General features: G+C 53.7%; 1 protein-coding gene across 1 annotated transcript; it reads left to right on the forward strand.

Moving 5' to 3' along the window:
- Window positions 1-206: 206 nt before the first annotated feature.
- On the forward strand, window positions 207-16,181 carry LOC137311637 (uncharacterized; the record flags this gene model as incomplete). Its single annotated transcript, XM_067978744.1, has 8 exons — window positions 207-300; window positions 4,449-4,512; window positions 6,441-6,595; window positions 7,555-7,772; window positions 8,896-8,953; window positions 9,233-9,447; window positions 11,230-11,438; window positions 13,403-16,181. Coding segments are annotated over 8 exons (1,218 nt in total), but the record flags the coding sequence as incomplete, so codon positions are not given.
- Between the last annotated feature and the right edge of the window lie 284 nt (window positions 16,182-16,465).

A 16,465-nucleotide genomic window follows, 5' to 3' on the forward strand; every position in this document is an offset into this window, starting at 1 on the left:
TGGGGGCAGGTACAGCACGGGTTAGATACAGTGTAGAGCTCCCTCTACATTACCCTGACAGTGTGTCCCCCCACTTTATACCCAGTGTCAGCATCGAGCGCTCCCAGGGGGCAGGTACAGCACGGGTTAGATACAGTGTAGAGCTCCCTCTCCATTACCCTGACACTGTGCGATTCCCTGTAATTTCTGATTCTCCTTGTCTGTAGATTGCTTACTACGGAGCTGCATCCCAGATCCTGGAATTCTTCTCTGGCCTCGGCCTCCATTGTTCCCCTCACTACAATCCCGCTGATTTTATCCGTGAGTATCGCCATGTTCTACCGAGCCCTCAGGGCACAAATCGTCCCACTGACCTCTCGGTGTGGTCTCAGGTCAGTACTGAGGGAGAGCCGCACTGTCGGAGGGTCAGTACTGAGGGAGCAGCGCACTGTCGGAGGGTCAGTACTGAGGGAGAGCCGCACTGTCGGAGGGTCAGTACTGAGGGAGCAGCGCACTGTCGGAGGGTCAGTACTGAGGGAGAGCCGCACTGTCGGAGGGTCAGTACTGAGGGAGCAGCGCACTGTCGGAGGGTCCAGTACTGAGGGAGAGCCGCACTGTCGGAGGGTCAGTACTGAGGGAGAGCCGCACTGTCGGAGGGTCAGTACTGAGGGAGAGCCGCACTGTCGGAGGGTCAGTACTGAGGGAGAGCCGCACTGTCGGAGGGTCAGTACTGAGGGAGCGGCGCACTGTCGGAGGGTCAGTACTGAGGGAGAGCCGCACTGTCGGAGGGTCAGTACTGAGGGAGCGCCGCACTGTCGGAGGGTCAGTGCTGAGGGAGCGCCGCACTGTCGGAGGGTCGGTACTGAGGGAGCGCCGCACTGTCGGAGGGTCAGTACTGAGGGAGAGCCGCACTGACGGAGGGTCGGTACTGAGGGAGCGCCGCACTGTCGGAGGGTCGGTACTGAGGGAGCGCCGCACTGTCGGAGGGTCAGTACTGAGGGAGCGCCGCACTGTCGGAGGGTCAGTACTGAGGGAGCGCCGCACTGTCGGAGGGTCAGTACTGAGGGAGCGCCGCACTGTCGGGGGGTCGGTACTGAGGGAGCGCCGCACTGTCGGAGGGTCGGTACTGAGGGAGCGCCGCACTGTCGGGGGGTCAGTACTGAGGGAGAGCCGCACTGTCGGAGGGTCAGTACTGAGGGAGCGCCGCACTGTCGGAGGGTCGGTACTGAGGGAGCGCCGCACTGTCGGGGGGTCGGTACTGAGGGAGCGCCGCACTGTCGGAGGGTCAGTACTGAGGGAGCGCCGCACTGTCGGAGGGGTCAGTACTGAGGGAGCGCCGCACTGTCGGAGGGTCGGTACGGAGGGAGCGCCGCACTGTCGGAGGGTCGGTACTGAGGGAGCGCCGCACTGTCGGAGGGTCGGTACTGAGGGAGCGCCGCACTGTCGGAGGGTCGGTACTGAGGGAGCGCCGCACTGTCGGAGGGTCGGTACTGAGGGAGCGCCGCACTGTCGGAGGGTCAGTACTGAGGGAGCGCCGCACTGTCGGGGGGTCGGTACTGAGGGAGCGCCGCACTGTCGGAGGGTCAGTGCTGAGGGAGCGCCGCACTGTCGGAGGGTCGGTACCGAGGGAGCGCCGCACTGTCGGAGGGTCGGTACTGAGGGAGTGCCGCACTGTCGGGGGGTCGGTACTGAGGGAGCGCCGCACTGTCGGAGGGTCAGTGCTGAGGGAGCGCCGCACTGTCGGAGGGTCGGTACCGAGGGAGCGCCGCACTGTCGGAGGGTCGGTACTGAGGGAGCGCCGCACTGTCGGAGGGTCGGTACTGAGGGAGCGCCGCACTGTCGGAGGGTCGGTACTGAGGGAGCGCCGCACTGTCGGAGGGTCGGTACTGAGCGAGCGCCGCACTGTTGGAGGGGGAGTTCATTAAATCATGCAGCACAGAAGGAGGGAATTCCAGAGCTCGGGGTCCAGGCAGCTGAAGGCACGGCCGCCAATGGTGGAACGAGGGGTCTGGAGGATGGACGAGAGGCCGGAATTCATAGAATCATAGAAGTTTACAACATGGAAACAGGCCCTTCGGCCCAACATGTCCATGTCGCCCAGTTTATACCACTAAGCTCGTCCCAATTGCCTGCACTTGGCCCATATCCCTCTATACCCATCTTACCCATGTAACTGTCCAAATGCTTTTTAAAGGACAAAATTGTACCCGCCTCTACTACTGCCTCTGGCAGCTCGTTCCAGACACTCACCACCCTTTGAGTGAAAAAATTGCCCCTCTGGACCCTTTTGTATCTCTCCCCTCTCACCTTAAATCTATGCCCCCTCGTTATAGACTCCCCTACCTTTGGGAAAAGATTTTGACTATCTACCTTATCTATGCCCCTCATTATTTTATAGACTTCTATAAGATCACCCCTTAACCTCCTACTCTCCAGGGAAAAAAGTCCCAGTCTGTCTAACCTCTCCCTGTAAGTCAAACCATCAAGTCCCGGTAGCATCCTAGTAAATCTTTTCTGCACTCTTTCTAGTTTAATAATATCCTTTCTATAATAGGGTGACCAGAACTGTACACAGTATTCCAAGTGTGGCCTCACCAATGCCCTGTACAACTTCAACAAGACATCCCAACTCCTGCATTCAATGTTCTGACCAATGAAACCAAGCATGCTGAATGCCTTCTTCACCACCCTATCCACCTGTGACTCCACTTTCAAGGAGCTATGAACCTGTACTCCTAGATCTCTTTGTTCTATAACTCTCCCCAACGCCCTACCATTAACGGAGTAGGTCCTGGCCCGATTCGATCGACTAAAATGCACCACCTCACATTTATCTAAATTAAACTCCATCTGCCACTCATCGGCCCACTTGAGGAGGGCAGAGATCTCGGAGGGCTGTGGGGGGCTGGAGGAGGTTTCAGAGATAGGGAGGGGGAGACCGAGAGCCCATGGAGGGATTTGAGCTCGAGGATGGAGAATTTTAAAATCGAGGTGTTCCCAGACTGGGCGCCAATGTCGGTCCAGCGAGCACAGGGGGTGAGGGGTGAACGGGACTCGGTGTGAGTTGGGATATGGGGGGGCGGCAGCAGGAATTTTTGGATCAGCTAAGATAGAAGCCCATGGAATCGAGGGAAAAGTACGGACTTGGTTAGGAAGTTGGCTGAGCGAAAGGCGACAGAGAGTAGGGATAATGGGAAGGTACTCACATTGGCAGGATGTGACTAGTGGAGTCCCGCAGGGATCTGTCTTGGGGCCTCAATTATTCACCATATTTATTGACGACTTAGATGAAGGCATAGAAAGTCTCAGATCTAAGTTTGCCGATGACACTAAGATTGGTGGCATTGTAAGCAGTGTAGATGAAAACATAAAATTACAAAGCGATATTGATAGATTAGGTGAATGGGCAAAACTGTGGCAAATGGAATTCAATGTAGACAAATGTGAGGTCATCCACTTTGGATCAAAAAAGGACAGAACAGGGTACTTTCTAAATGGTAAAAAGTTAAAAACAGTGGATGTCCAAAGGGACTTAGGGGTTCAGGTCCATCGATCATTGAAGTGTCATGAACAGGTGCAGAAAATAATCAATAAGGTTAATGGAACGCTGGCCTTTATATCTGGAGGACTGGAGTACAAGGGGGCAGAAGTTATGCTGCAGCTATACAAAACCCTGGTTAGACCGCACCTGGAGCACTGTGAACAGTTCTGGGTACCGCACCTTCGGAAGGACATATTGGCCTTGGAGGGAGTGCAGCGTAGGTTTACTGGAATGATACCCGGACTTCAAGGGTTAAGTTACGAGGAGAGATTACACAAATTGGGGTTGTATTCTCTGGAGTTTCGAAGGTGAAGGGGCGATCTGATCGAAGTTTATAAGATATTAAGGTCAGGTGGACAGAGAGAAACTATTTCCGCTGGTTGGGGATTCTAGGAGTAGGGGGCACAGTCTAAAAATTAGAGCCAGACCTTTCAGGAGCGAGATTAGAAAACATTTCGACACACAAAGGGTGGTAGAAGTTTGGAACTCTCTTCTGCAAACGGCAATTGATGCCAGCTCAATTGCGAAATTAAGATCTGAGATAGATAGCTTTTTGGCAACCAAAGGTATTAAGGGATATGGGCCAAAGGCAGGGAAATGGAGTTAGATCACAGATCAGCCATGATCTTATCAAATGGCGGAGCAGGCTCGAGGGGCTGAATGGCCATCTCCTGTTCCGATGTTCCCAGCTGATAGCTACAGAGGGTGGAAGGTGGGAGACCGGCCAGGAGAGGGTTGGAATAGTTGAGTGTGGAGTCCGGTGAGGATTGGAGAGAATGAGCATTCCCCAAAGTGTCGTTCCAGACCGGGATGATGCACAAGTTGACAGGTGACCCTCAGACATTGTCCCAAACGAGAGTGGGGTGTTTGAGGGAAGGGTTTCCCACACTGACCCACTTCCCCTTTCTTTCCAATTTGCCGACGACAGTCGATAAGATCAAGCAATCTCCCGAGGTGAGAGAGAAGATTGTGACATCAGCGAACGCCTTACGGTAAGTGTCAGCTCAGTTACATCGTATCTCTACGATCTACCCGGTCGCTCCGTCTGAACAGAGTCACCGATTCCTTTTAAAGAGGGAGTCTCTCCATCAGGGACCCCTTTTAAAGAGGGAGTCTCTCCGTCAGGGACCCCTTTTAAAGAGAGAGTCTCTCCGTCAGGGACCCCTTTTACAGAGGGAGTCTCTCCGTCAGTGACCCCTTTTAAAGAGGGAGTCTCTCCGTCAGGGACCCCTTTTAAAGAGGGAGTCTCTCCGTCAGGGACCCCTTTTAAAGAGGGAGTCTCTCCCTCAGGGACCCCTTTTAAAGAGGGAGTCTCTTCATCAGAGGCCCCTTTTACAGAAGGAATCTCTCCTTCAGGGACCCCTTTTACAGAGGGAGTCTCTCCATCAGAGGCCCCTTTTACAGAAGGAATCTCTCCTTCAGGGACCCCTTTTACAGAGGGAGTCTCTTCATCAGAGGCCCCTTTTACAGAAGGAATCTCTCCTTCAGGGACCCCTTTTACAGAGGGAGTCCCTCCGTCAGGGACCCCTTTTAAAGAGGGAGTCTCTCCGTCAGGGACCCCTTTTAAAGAGGGAGTCTCTCCCTCAGGGACCCCTTTTAAAGAGGGAGTCTCTTCATCAGAGGCCCCTTTTACAGAAGGAATCTCTCCTTCAGGGACCCCTTTTAAAGAGGGAGTCTCTTCATCAGAGGCCCCTTTTACAGAAGGAATCTCTCCTTCAGGGACCCCTTTTACAGAGGGAGTCCCTCCGTCAGGGACCCCTTTTAAAGAGGGAGTCTCTCCGTCAGGGACCCCTTTTAAAGAGGGAGTCTCTCCGCCAGGGACCCCTTTTAAAGAGGGAGTCTCTCCGTCAGGGACCCCTTTTAAAGAGGGAGTCTCTCCGTCAGGGACCCCTTTTAAAGAGGGAGCCACAAGAACATAAGAAATAGGAGCAGGAGTAGGCCAATCGGCCCCTCGAGCCTGCTCCGCCATTCAATAAGATCATGGCTGATCTGATCCTAACCTCAAATCTAAATTCATGTCCAATTTCCTGCCCGCTCCCCATAACCCCTAATTCCCTTTACTTCTCGGAAACTGTCTATTTCTGTTTTAAATTTATTTAATGATGTAGCTTCCTGGGGCAGCAAATTCCACAGACCCACCACCCTCTGAGTGAAGAAGTTTCTCCTCATCTCAGTTTTGAAAGAGCAGCCCCTTATTCTAAGATTATGCCCCCTAGTTCTAGTTTCACCCATCCTTGGGAACATCCTTACCGCATCCACCCGATCAAGCCCCTTCACGATCTTATATGTTTCAATAAGATCGCCTCTCATTCTTCTGAACTCCAATGAGTAGAGTCCCAATCTACTCAACCTCTCCTCACATGTCCGCCCCCTCATCCCCGGGATTAACCGAGTGAACCTTCTTTGTACTGCCTCGAGAGCAAGTGTGTCTTTTCATCAGGGACACCTGATTTAAGAGAAGATTGAGGGGTGACCTGATGGAGGTCTTTAAGATTATGAAAGGGTTCGATAGGGTAGACGTAGAGATGATGTTTCCCCTTGTGGGGGGAGACCAGAACTAGGGGGGCCATAAATATAAGATCGTCACTAATAAATCCAATCGGGAATTCAGGAGAAACTTCTTTACCCAGAGAGCGGTGGGAATGTGGAACTCGCTCCCACAAGGAGTAGTCGAGGGGAATAGTGGAGATGGATTTAAGGGGAAGCTGGATAAACACATGAGGGAGAGAGGAATAGAAGGAGATGGTGAGAGGGTGAGATGGAGTAGGGAGGGAGGAGGCTCGTGTGGAGCATAAACACCGGGATAGACCTGTTGGGCCGAATGGCCTGTTTCTGTTCTGTCGGCTTGATGTAACTCATGCCTTTAAAATAACAGAGAGTTGCATTTTGATCTGTCCCATCTTCCTGCCCCCATTCCCAGGAAGACCAGCTCGGAATGCCCATTGGACTCCCAGTACTTTGCAAGTGTAGGAGCAGATGATGAAATTCCTAATGGTCTCACCGTGAATAAACATCGAGAGATCACTGGACCCAGACAAAGTGAAAATAACTCACAGAGTCACGGACCGAAACAAGGTACAGGGAATATCTCAAATCCTGGGGACACACTGTCAGGGTAATGTAGAGGGAGCTCTACACTGTATCTAACCCGTGCTGTACCTGCCCCCTGGGAGCACTCGATGCTGACACTGGGTATAAAGTGGGGGACACACTGTCAGGGTAATGTAGAGGGAGCTCTACACTGTATCTAACCCGTGCTGTACCTGCCCCCTGGGAGCGCTCGATGCCGACACTGGGTATAAAGTGGGGGACACACTGTCAGGGTAATGTAGAGGGAGCTCTACACTGTATCTAACCCGTGCTGTACCTGCCCCCTGGGAGCGCTCGATGCCGACACTGGGTATAAAGTGGGGGACACACTGTCAGGGTAATGTAGAGGGAGCTCTACACTGTATCTAACCCGTGCTGTACCTGCCCCCTGGGAGCGCTCGATGCTGACACTGGGTATAAAGTGGGGGACACACTGTCAGGGTAATGTAGAGGGAGCTCTACACTGTATCTAACCCGTGCTGTACCTGCCCCCTGGGAGCGCTCGATGCCGACACTGGGTATAAAGTGGGGGACACACTGTCAGGGTAATGTAGAGGGAGCTCTACACTGTATCTAACCCGTGCTGTACCTGCCCCCTGGGAGCGCTCGATGCCGACACTGGGTATAAAGTGGGGGACACACTGTCGGGGTAATGTAGAGGGAGCTCTACACTGTATCTAACCCGTGCTGTACCTGCCCCCTGGGAGCGCTCGATGCTGACACTGGGTATAAAGTGGGGGACACACTGTCAGGGTAATGTAGAGGGAGCTCTACACTGTATCTAACCCGTGCTGTACCTGCCCCCTGGGAGCGCTCGATGCTGACACTGGGTATAAAGTGGGGGACACACTGTCAGGGTAATGTAGAGGGTCTATGAGGCCCCGGCCTGTACTGCACCATGGAGCTTGTTTCCTGACGATGTAAGATGTCTCTCCTTGTTCCAGGGAAGTCTTGGACCTTTGATGATGACCAGGAAGTGCGCTGGACCTCCTCGTTCTGGACTCAGTACAGCACCCTGACTGCCCGCAACTTCAAGCAACAGCGAGGGGTTATTCTGTCCTGGCTCAATCTCATCCAGACTCTCATCATGGCCCTGGTTCCGGGCGCCATTTTCTGGCAGCTCCCCAAGGTGGAGGAGCAAATCCGGGCCATCGCGGGATTGGTATGTTCCATCTCATTGTTCGCGCTCTCTCTCTCCCTCTCTCTCCCTCTCTCGCCTCCGATTCGGAAGGTCGTGTGTTCGAGTCCCCACTCCAGAGACTCGAGCCCCATAATCCAGGGCTGACACTCCTCAGTACTGACCCAGTCCTGAGGGAGCGCCGCACTGTCGGAGGGTCAGTCCTGAGGGAGCGCCGCACTGTCGGAGGGTCAGTACTGAGGGAGCGCCGCACTGTCGGAGGGTCAGTACTGAGGGAGCTCCGCACTGTCGGAGGGTCAGTAGTGAGGGAGCTCCGCACTGTCGGAGGGTCAGTCCTGAGGGAGCGCCGCACTGTCGGAGGGTCAGTACTGAGGGAGCGCTGCATTGTTGGAGGGTCAGTATTGAGGGAGCGCCGCACTGTCGGAGGGCCAGTCCTGAGGGAGCGCCGCACTGTCGGAGGGCCAGTCCTGAGGGAGCGCCGCACTGTCGGAGGGTCGGTACTGAGGGAGCGCCGCACTGTCGGAGGGTCGGTACTGAGGGAGCGCCGCACTGTCGGAGGGTCAGTACTGAGGGAGCGCCGCACTGTCGGAGGGTCAGTACTGAGGGAGCGCCGCACTGTCGGAGGGTCAGTACTGAGGGAGCGCTGCACTGTCGGAGGGTCAGTCCTGAGGGAGCGCCGCCCTATCGGAGGGTCAGTACTGAGGGAGCGCCGCACTGTCGGGGGGTCAGTACTGAGGGAGCTCCGCACTGTCGGAGGGTCAGTACTGAGGGAGCGCTGCACTGTCGGAGGGTCAGTACTGAGGGAGCGCCGCACTGTCGGAGGGTCAGTACTGAGGGAGCGCCGCACTGTCGGAGGGTCAGTACTGAGGGAGCGCCGCACTGTCGGAGGGTCAGTACTGAGGGAGCGCCGCACTGTCGGAGGGTCAGTACTGAGGGAGCGCCGCACTGTCGGAGGGTCAGTACTGAGACATATGACGATAGGGTGAGATGAAGTCAGGAGGGAGGAGGCTCGTGTGGAGCATAAACACCGGGATAGACCTGTTGGGCCAAATGGCCTGTTTCTGTGCTGTGAACACGATGTCACTTGGCGATTGACTGATGTGAGGTTGATGTAATTCTAACAATCTCTCCCTCCTTGTCCTTCCAGTTATTCTTCCTGTTGGTGTATTGGGGATTCACTCCAATGTTACAGGCCGTATCATTATGTGAGTTCAACCAACATTACACATCGAATTGGAGTTCCTGTGGGGATGTGGGGGTGAGGGTGTATTTGATGGGGGTGTGAGGGTGAGGGGGTATTTGATGGGGGGGTGAGGGGGTATTTGATGGGGGTGTGGGGGTGAGGGTGTATTTGATGGGGGTGTGGGGGTGAGGGTCCATTCCTCTGGTATTAACTATCACTCTCTGACTCTCAGTGAGGGTCTCGGGGACCCCCCGAGACCCCAATCTCTACAAGAACTCACTGGCCCTCCTCTGTCTTCCAGTCCCAGCGGAACGACCCATCATTAATAAGGAGAGACTGTCAGGCTGCTATCGACTCTCTGCTTACTACCTGGCAAAGATGACCTCTGAGTTGCCCCTGACAATCATCCAACCAGCTGTCAGTTTGACCATCGCATACTGGATGGCGGGCCTGAATGGTGTGGGCGCTTACTTTGTAGACGTTGGATTGATAATGCTCACAGCGGTTACTGCCCAGGTAGGTGAGGGACTGAGGGGCAGGCACAGCACGGGTCAGATACAGTACCGTAACCTACAGGGCTATGGTCCGAGTGCTGGAAAGTGGGATTAAGCTGGGTGGCTCTTTCTTGGGCCGGCACAGACAGGACGGGCCGAATGGCCTCCTCCTGTGCCGCAAACCTCTACGGTTCTAAAACGGGGGAACTGAAGGCAATAATCCGTAGCGAGGAACCAGATGTAGTCGGAATGACTGAAACATGGCTGCATAAAGGGCAGGAGTGGCAACTAAATATTGCAGGTTATAACATCATCAGAAAGGATAGAGAGGGGTGGTTGGAATAGCTGTAATAATTAGAGCTAACACAACGGCAGTGGGAAAAAGGGGATTTATCTAACAGAAGGATAGAAAGGCTATCCATAAGAGCAGTGAGCGTAGGGGAGCATCTAGGCAATAGCGATCACAATATAATAAGGTTTAAGATAAAGATTGAGAAGGACGTGGGTGTGGAAAAGACCAAAGTAATAAATTTCGGGATGAAAGTGGAACGAGGGGAAATAAAGTGGGAACGTTTCCGGATAAACAAAGGACTAGAACAGCAGAGGGAAACATTGAAAACGGTGATTAATAGAGTTGAGGAGAATTACATCCCGGTAAAAAGCAAGAACGAACGAGCCAGTCATGACAAGCCATGGATGGACAAAGAGACAAGGGCAAAATGTAAACTAAAGCAAAAAGCAGAGACTCAGTCCGCAGACAGTAAAGGAGAGGGTGACAAAAGGGAATATGAAAAGGTTCAGAAAGAAGTTTAAAAAAAAACAATTCGGAAAGCAAAGAGAAACGACAAAATTAAATGATCAAGGGATATAAAAAGTAACAATGTATTCTCCAGACACATGAATTACAAAAGAAAATTCAGGATTGGGATAGGGCCACGAAGGGATACACACGGATAAACTCCCAGGTTATGACAGCGAAATGAGGGAAAAATTAAATAATTACTTTGCCTCAGTATTTACCGGAGAGACGGACGAGGTGGGCAGGACATGAGAAGAAGGGGTCAAAAAAAGATATTAAGACATTTAAGATGGAAAGGGGAGGAGATAATTGATAAATTAATCAAACGTCGAGAGGCTAAAACCCCTGGTCCGGATGGATTACATTCGCGGATATTAAAAGCAGTTAGGGAGGAGATAGCAGAGACACCGTTACACAGATATTAAAATTCATTTGAAAAGGGAATAGTGCCAGAGGGCTGGCCGACAGCTGATGTGATTCCGATATTTAAAAAGGGAGATAGAACCAGTCCAGGGAACCATAGACCAGTTAGCTTAACGTCGGTGGGAGGAAAGATAATGGAATCTTTCCTCAAAGATGTTTTGGAAAAACATCCAGAAACCAAAAATATAATAAAGAACAGTCAGCACGGATTTCAGAAGGGAAGGTCGTGTTTGACCAACCTTATTGAATTCTTTGAAGGAGTAACAGAGAGGGTCGATGAGGGTAACGTGGTAGATGTAATATATTTAGATTTGCAAAAGCCCTTCGATAAGGTACCGCATAGCAGACTCATGACTGAGGTCCCTCAGTACTGCCCCTCCGACAGTGCGGCGCTACCTCAGTACTGTGGGTGCGGACGATGCTCGGGGCTGACCCCTAGGGGGATACGTGGGGTCTTTAAAGGCGGCGGTGGGCGGGGGCCGGGTGGTGACGAGACCACCGGAAAGGCAGGTGGGATGTTTTCATGTAATGCAATTGGCTGATGCTAACTCCACCCCCTCTCTCTCTCTCTCTCTCTCCTAGTCCATCGGGCTGTTTTCCAGCGCCCTGTTCCTGAGGATTAACCAGTCCATTATTTTCGCGACCATCTTCATGCTCATCAGCCTGTTGTTGGGAGGATTCTACATCCAGAATTTGCCCAGATGGTTGACTTGGGCCCAATACCTCTCGTTCATCAGCTACCCCTTCCACGTCATGCTCCGCATGGAGTTCGACAACAATCATGAAATCCTGTGAGTACAGCCCTCCCTCTTTGGCCTCTGTGTTCGCACGACCCCTCACCCTCACCCTAATGCAGTAACCCCCCCCGCTCCTCCCCGTGGACCTGATGGATGGTTAGGGACCGTCCCGAAACACACGCACTCTCTTTCTCTCTCTCTCTCTCTCTCCTCAATCAGCTCTCTCAAACACGCACCATCCCAAAACTCTCACTCCATCGTTCCCCATTCCCCATGTACCTGATGTAAAGTTAGGGACCGTCCCGAAACTCTCACACTCCCTCGATGGAGTCCCTTTCCCCTGTGTACCTGATGTAAAGTTAGGGACCATCCCGAAACTCTCACACTCCCTCGATGGAGTCCCTTTCCCCTGTGTATCTGATGTAAAGTTAGGGACCGTCCCTAAACTCTCACACTCCCACGATGGAGTCCCTTTCCCCTGTGTATCTGATGTAAAGTTAGGGACCGTCCCTGAACTCTCACACTCCCTCGATGGAGTCCCCTCCCCTTGTGTAGCTGATGTAAAGTTAGGGACCGTCCCTAAACTCACTCGCTCTCTCTCTCTCTCTCTCTCTCTCGCACACACACAAACACACACACAATCCTCAATCAAGCACTCGCCCATGCATCTGATGAACAGCAAGGGACGGTCCCAAAATATACAGACACCAGCTCTCCTGTCAGGTAAGAGGGAGCTCTATACTGTATCTAACCCGTGCTGTACCTGCCCCCTGGGAGCGCTCGATGCTGACACTGGGTATAAAGTGGGGGACACACTGTCAGGGTAATGTAGAGGGAGCTCTACACTGTATCTAACCCGTGCTGTACCTGCCCCCTGGGAGCGCTCGATGCTGACACTGGGTATAAAGTGGGGGACACACTGTCAGGGTAATGTAGAGGGAGCTCTACACTGTATCTAACCCGTGCTGTACCTGCCCCCTGGGAGCGCTCGATGCTGACACTGGGTATAAAGTGGGGGACACACTGTCAGGGTAATGTAGAGGGAGCTCGACACTGTATCTAACCCGTGCTGTACCTGCCCCCTGGGAGCGCTCGATGCCGACACTGGGTATAAAGTGGGGGACACACTGTCAGGGTAATGTAGAGGCAGCTCTACACTGTATCTAACCCGTGCTGTACCTGCCCCCTGGGAGCGCTCGATGCTGACACTGGGTATAAAGTGGGGGACACACTGTCAGGGTAATGTAGAGGGAGCTCGACACTGTATCTAACCCGTGCTGTACCTGCCCCCTGGGAGCGCTCGATGCCGACACTGGGTATAAAGTGGGGGACACACTGTCAGGGTAATGTAGAGGGAGCTCTACACTGTATCTAACCCGTGCTGTACCTGCCCCCTGGGAGCGCTCGATGCTGACACTGGGTATAAAGTGGGGGACACACTGTGGGGGTAATGTAGAGGGAGCTCTACACTGTATCTAACCCGTGCTGTACCTGCCCCCTGGGAGCGCTCGATGCTGACACTGGGTATAAAGTGGGGGACACACTGTCAGGGTAATGTAGAGGGAGCTCTACACTGTATCTAACCCGTGCTGTACCTGCCCCCTGGGAGCGCTCGATGCCGACACTGGGTATAAAGTGGGGGACACACTGTCAGGGTAATGTAGAGGGAGCTCGACACTGTATCTAACCCGTGCTGTACCTGCCCCCTGGGAGCGCTCGATGCTGACACTGGGTATAAAGTGGGGGACACACTGTCGGGGTAATGTAGAGGGAGCTCTACACTGTATCTAACCCGTGCTGTACCTGCCCCCTGGGAGCGCTCGATGCCGACACTGGGTATAAAGTGGGGGACACACTGTCAGGGTAATGTAGAGGGAGCTCTACACTGTATCTAACCCGTGCTGTACCTGCCCCCTGGGAGCGCTCGATGCTGACATCCCGGTGCTAACAAAGCAATGAAATGTTTTTTTTTGCTCCAATACATTTGATAAATGATTGATTAATCCCTTCTGTTGCAGATGTAAGGCACGTAACTCAGCCTTTCGCCACTGCAATGTGGTCAGGAACACCTCGAACACCACTGCCTACGTCCCGAGGGATGATATCTTGGCCAGTTATAATGACAACCTTCCCATCTATGCGAGCATCTTAATTCTCCTCCTGTTCCTGCTGGCCTTCCGTCTCGCCTGTTACCTAGTGCTCAGATTCTTCCGGAGGCCGTGAGACTCACCAATCTTATCTTTCAATCTTTTTGGGGACTGGGGTGGAGGTGGGGGGAGCAGTGGGGTCAGACGCTAACCTTTCACCCCTCTGGGACCTGGGGTCAAATCCAGCCCCAGGCAGAGCGGGGGTGATGAAGGGCGCCCCTCTCTCTCTCTCTCTCTCTCTTTCAGGAATGAGACGTTAAACCGAGGCCCCGTCTGCCCCTCTCAGGTGGATGTAAAAGATCCCACGGCCATTATTGGAAGAAGAGCAGGGGGGAGTTCTCCCCGGGGTCCTGGGCCCCGATATTTATCCCTCGACCAACATCACTGAGAAAGAGATTATCCACTCATTATCTCATTGCTGTTTGTGGGATCATAAGAAATAGGAGCAGGAGTAGGCCATTCGGCCCCTCGAGCCTGCTCCGCCATTCAATCAGATCATGGCCGATCTTCCACCTCAACTCCACTTTCCCGCCCGATCCCCACATCCCTTGATTCCCCTCGAGTCCAAAAATCCATCCATCTCAGCCTTGACTGACCATCCACAGCCCTCTGGGGGAGAGAATTCCAAACATTCACCACCCTCCGAGTGAAGAAATTCCTCCTCATCTCAGTCTAGGATGGCCGACCCCTTATCCTGAGACTATGCCCCCTGGTTCTAGACTCTCCAGCCAGGGGGGAAACAGCCTCTCAGCATCTACCCTGTCAAACCCCCCTCAGAATCTTATCTGTTTCAATGAGATCGCCTCTCATTCTTCTAAACTCCAGAGAGTATCGGCCCATTCTACTCAACCTCTCCTCATAGGACAACCCTCTCATCCCAGGAATCAATCCAGTGAACCTTCATTGCACCACCTCTAAGGCAAGTCTATCCTTCCTTAGATAAGGAGACCAAAACTGTGCACAGTGCTCCAGGTGAGGTCTCTCCAGAGCCCTGTACAATTGTAGTAAGACTTCCTTACTCTTGTACTCCAACCCCCTTGCAATAAAGGCCAACGTACCATTTGCCTTCCTGATTGCTCGCTGTCCCTGCATGTTAACTTTCCGTGTTTCTTGTACGAGGACACCCAAATCCCTCTGAACACCAACATTTAAGAGTTTCTCACCATTTAAAACAATTTTCTGTCTTTCCATTCTTCCCACCAAAGTGAACAAACTCACACTGCTGTTTGTGGGATCTTGCTGTGCACAGATTGGCTGCCGCGTTTCCCACATTACAACAGTGAGCACACTTCAAAAGTACTCCATTGGCTGTGAGGCTCTGGGACGTCCTGAGGTGGGGAGAGGGGCTGGAGAGATGGGAGATCCTTTCTTTCAATTTGGCAAGTTGTAAAATTCAATTCAATCAATCTGGAGGTTTATGGGCTGGCAGAAGTGAAATCTTTCACGTTGATGCAAAAAATACACACAACCAGTTAACTCACATGAACAGGAGGAGGCCATTCAGCCCCTCGGGCCTGTTACACAGGAACAGGAGGAGGCCCATTCAGCCCCCCTCGAGCCTGTTACACAGGAACAGGAGGAGGCCATTCAGCCCCTCGGGCCTGTTACACAGGAACAGGAGGAGGCCCATTCAGCCCCTCGGGCCTGTAACACAGGAACAGGAGGAGGCCCATTCAGCCCCTCGAGCCTGTTACACAGGAACAGGAGGAGGCCATTCAGCCCCTCGGGCCTGTTACACATGAACAGGAGGAGGCCCATTCAGCCCCCCTCGAGCCTGTTACACAGGAACAGGAGGAGGCCATTCAGCCCCTCGAGCCTGTTACACATGAACAGGAGGAGGCCCATTCAGCCCCCCTCGAGCCTGTTACACAGGAACAGGAGGAGGCCATTCAGCCCCTCGGGCCTGTTACACATGAACAGGAGGAGGCCCATTCAGCCCCCCTCGAGCCTGTTACACAGGAACAGGAGGCCCATTCAGCCCCTCGAGCCTGTTACACGGGAACAGGAGGAGGCCATTCAGCCCCTCGAGCCTGTTACACATGAACAGGAGGAGGCCCATTCAGCCCCACCTCGGGCCTGTTACACAGGAACAGGAGGAGGCCCATTCAGCCCCTCGAGCCTGTTACACAGGAACAGGAGGAGGCCCATTCAGCCCCCCTCGAGCCTGTTACACAGGAACAGGAGGAGGCCCATTCAGCCCCCTCTCGAGCCTGTTACACAGGAACAGGAGGAGGCCCATTCAGCCCCTCGAGCCTGTTACACAGGAACAGGAGGAGGCCCATTCAGCCCCTCTCGAGCCTGTTACACAGGAACAGGAGGAGGCCCATTCAGCCCCTCGAGCCTGTTACAAGGGAACAGGAGGAGGCCCATTCAGCCCCTCGAGCCTGTTACACAGGAACAGGAGGAGGCCCATTCAGCCCCTCTCGAGCCTGTTACACAGGAACAGGAGGAGGCCCATTCAGCCCCTCGAGCCTGTTACACAGGAACAGGAGGAGGCCCATTCAGCCCCCCTCGAGCCTGTTACACAGGAACAGCAGGAGGCCCATTCAGCCCCCTCTCGAGCCTGTTACACAGGAACAGGAGGAGGCCCATTCAGCCCCCTCTCGAGCCTGTTACACAGGAACAGGAGGAGGCCATTCAGCCCCTCGAGCCTGTTACACAGGAACAGGAGGAGGCCCATTCAGCCCCCTCGAGCCTGTTACACAGGAACAGGAGGAGGCCCATTCAGCCCCTCGAGCCTGTTACACATGAACAGGAGGAGGCCCATTCAGCCCCACCTCGAGCCTGTTACACAGGAACAGGAGGAGGCCATTCAGCTCCTCGAGCCTGTTACACAGGAACAGGAGGAGGCCCATTCAGCCCCTCGAGCCTGTTACACAGGAACAGGAGGAGGCCCATTCAGCCCCTCGAGCCTGTTACACAGGAACAGGAGGA

Source organism: Heptranchias perlo, unplaced genomic scaffold (assembly GCF_035084215.1).
Source record: "Heptranchias perlo isolate sHepPer1 unplaced genomic scaffold, sHepPer1.hap1 HAP1_SCAFFOLD_379, whole genome shotgun sequence".
Taxonomy (NCBI): Eukaryota; Metazoa; Chordata; class Chondrichthyes; order Hexanchiformes; family Hexanchidae; genus Heptranchias; species Heptranchias perlo.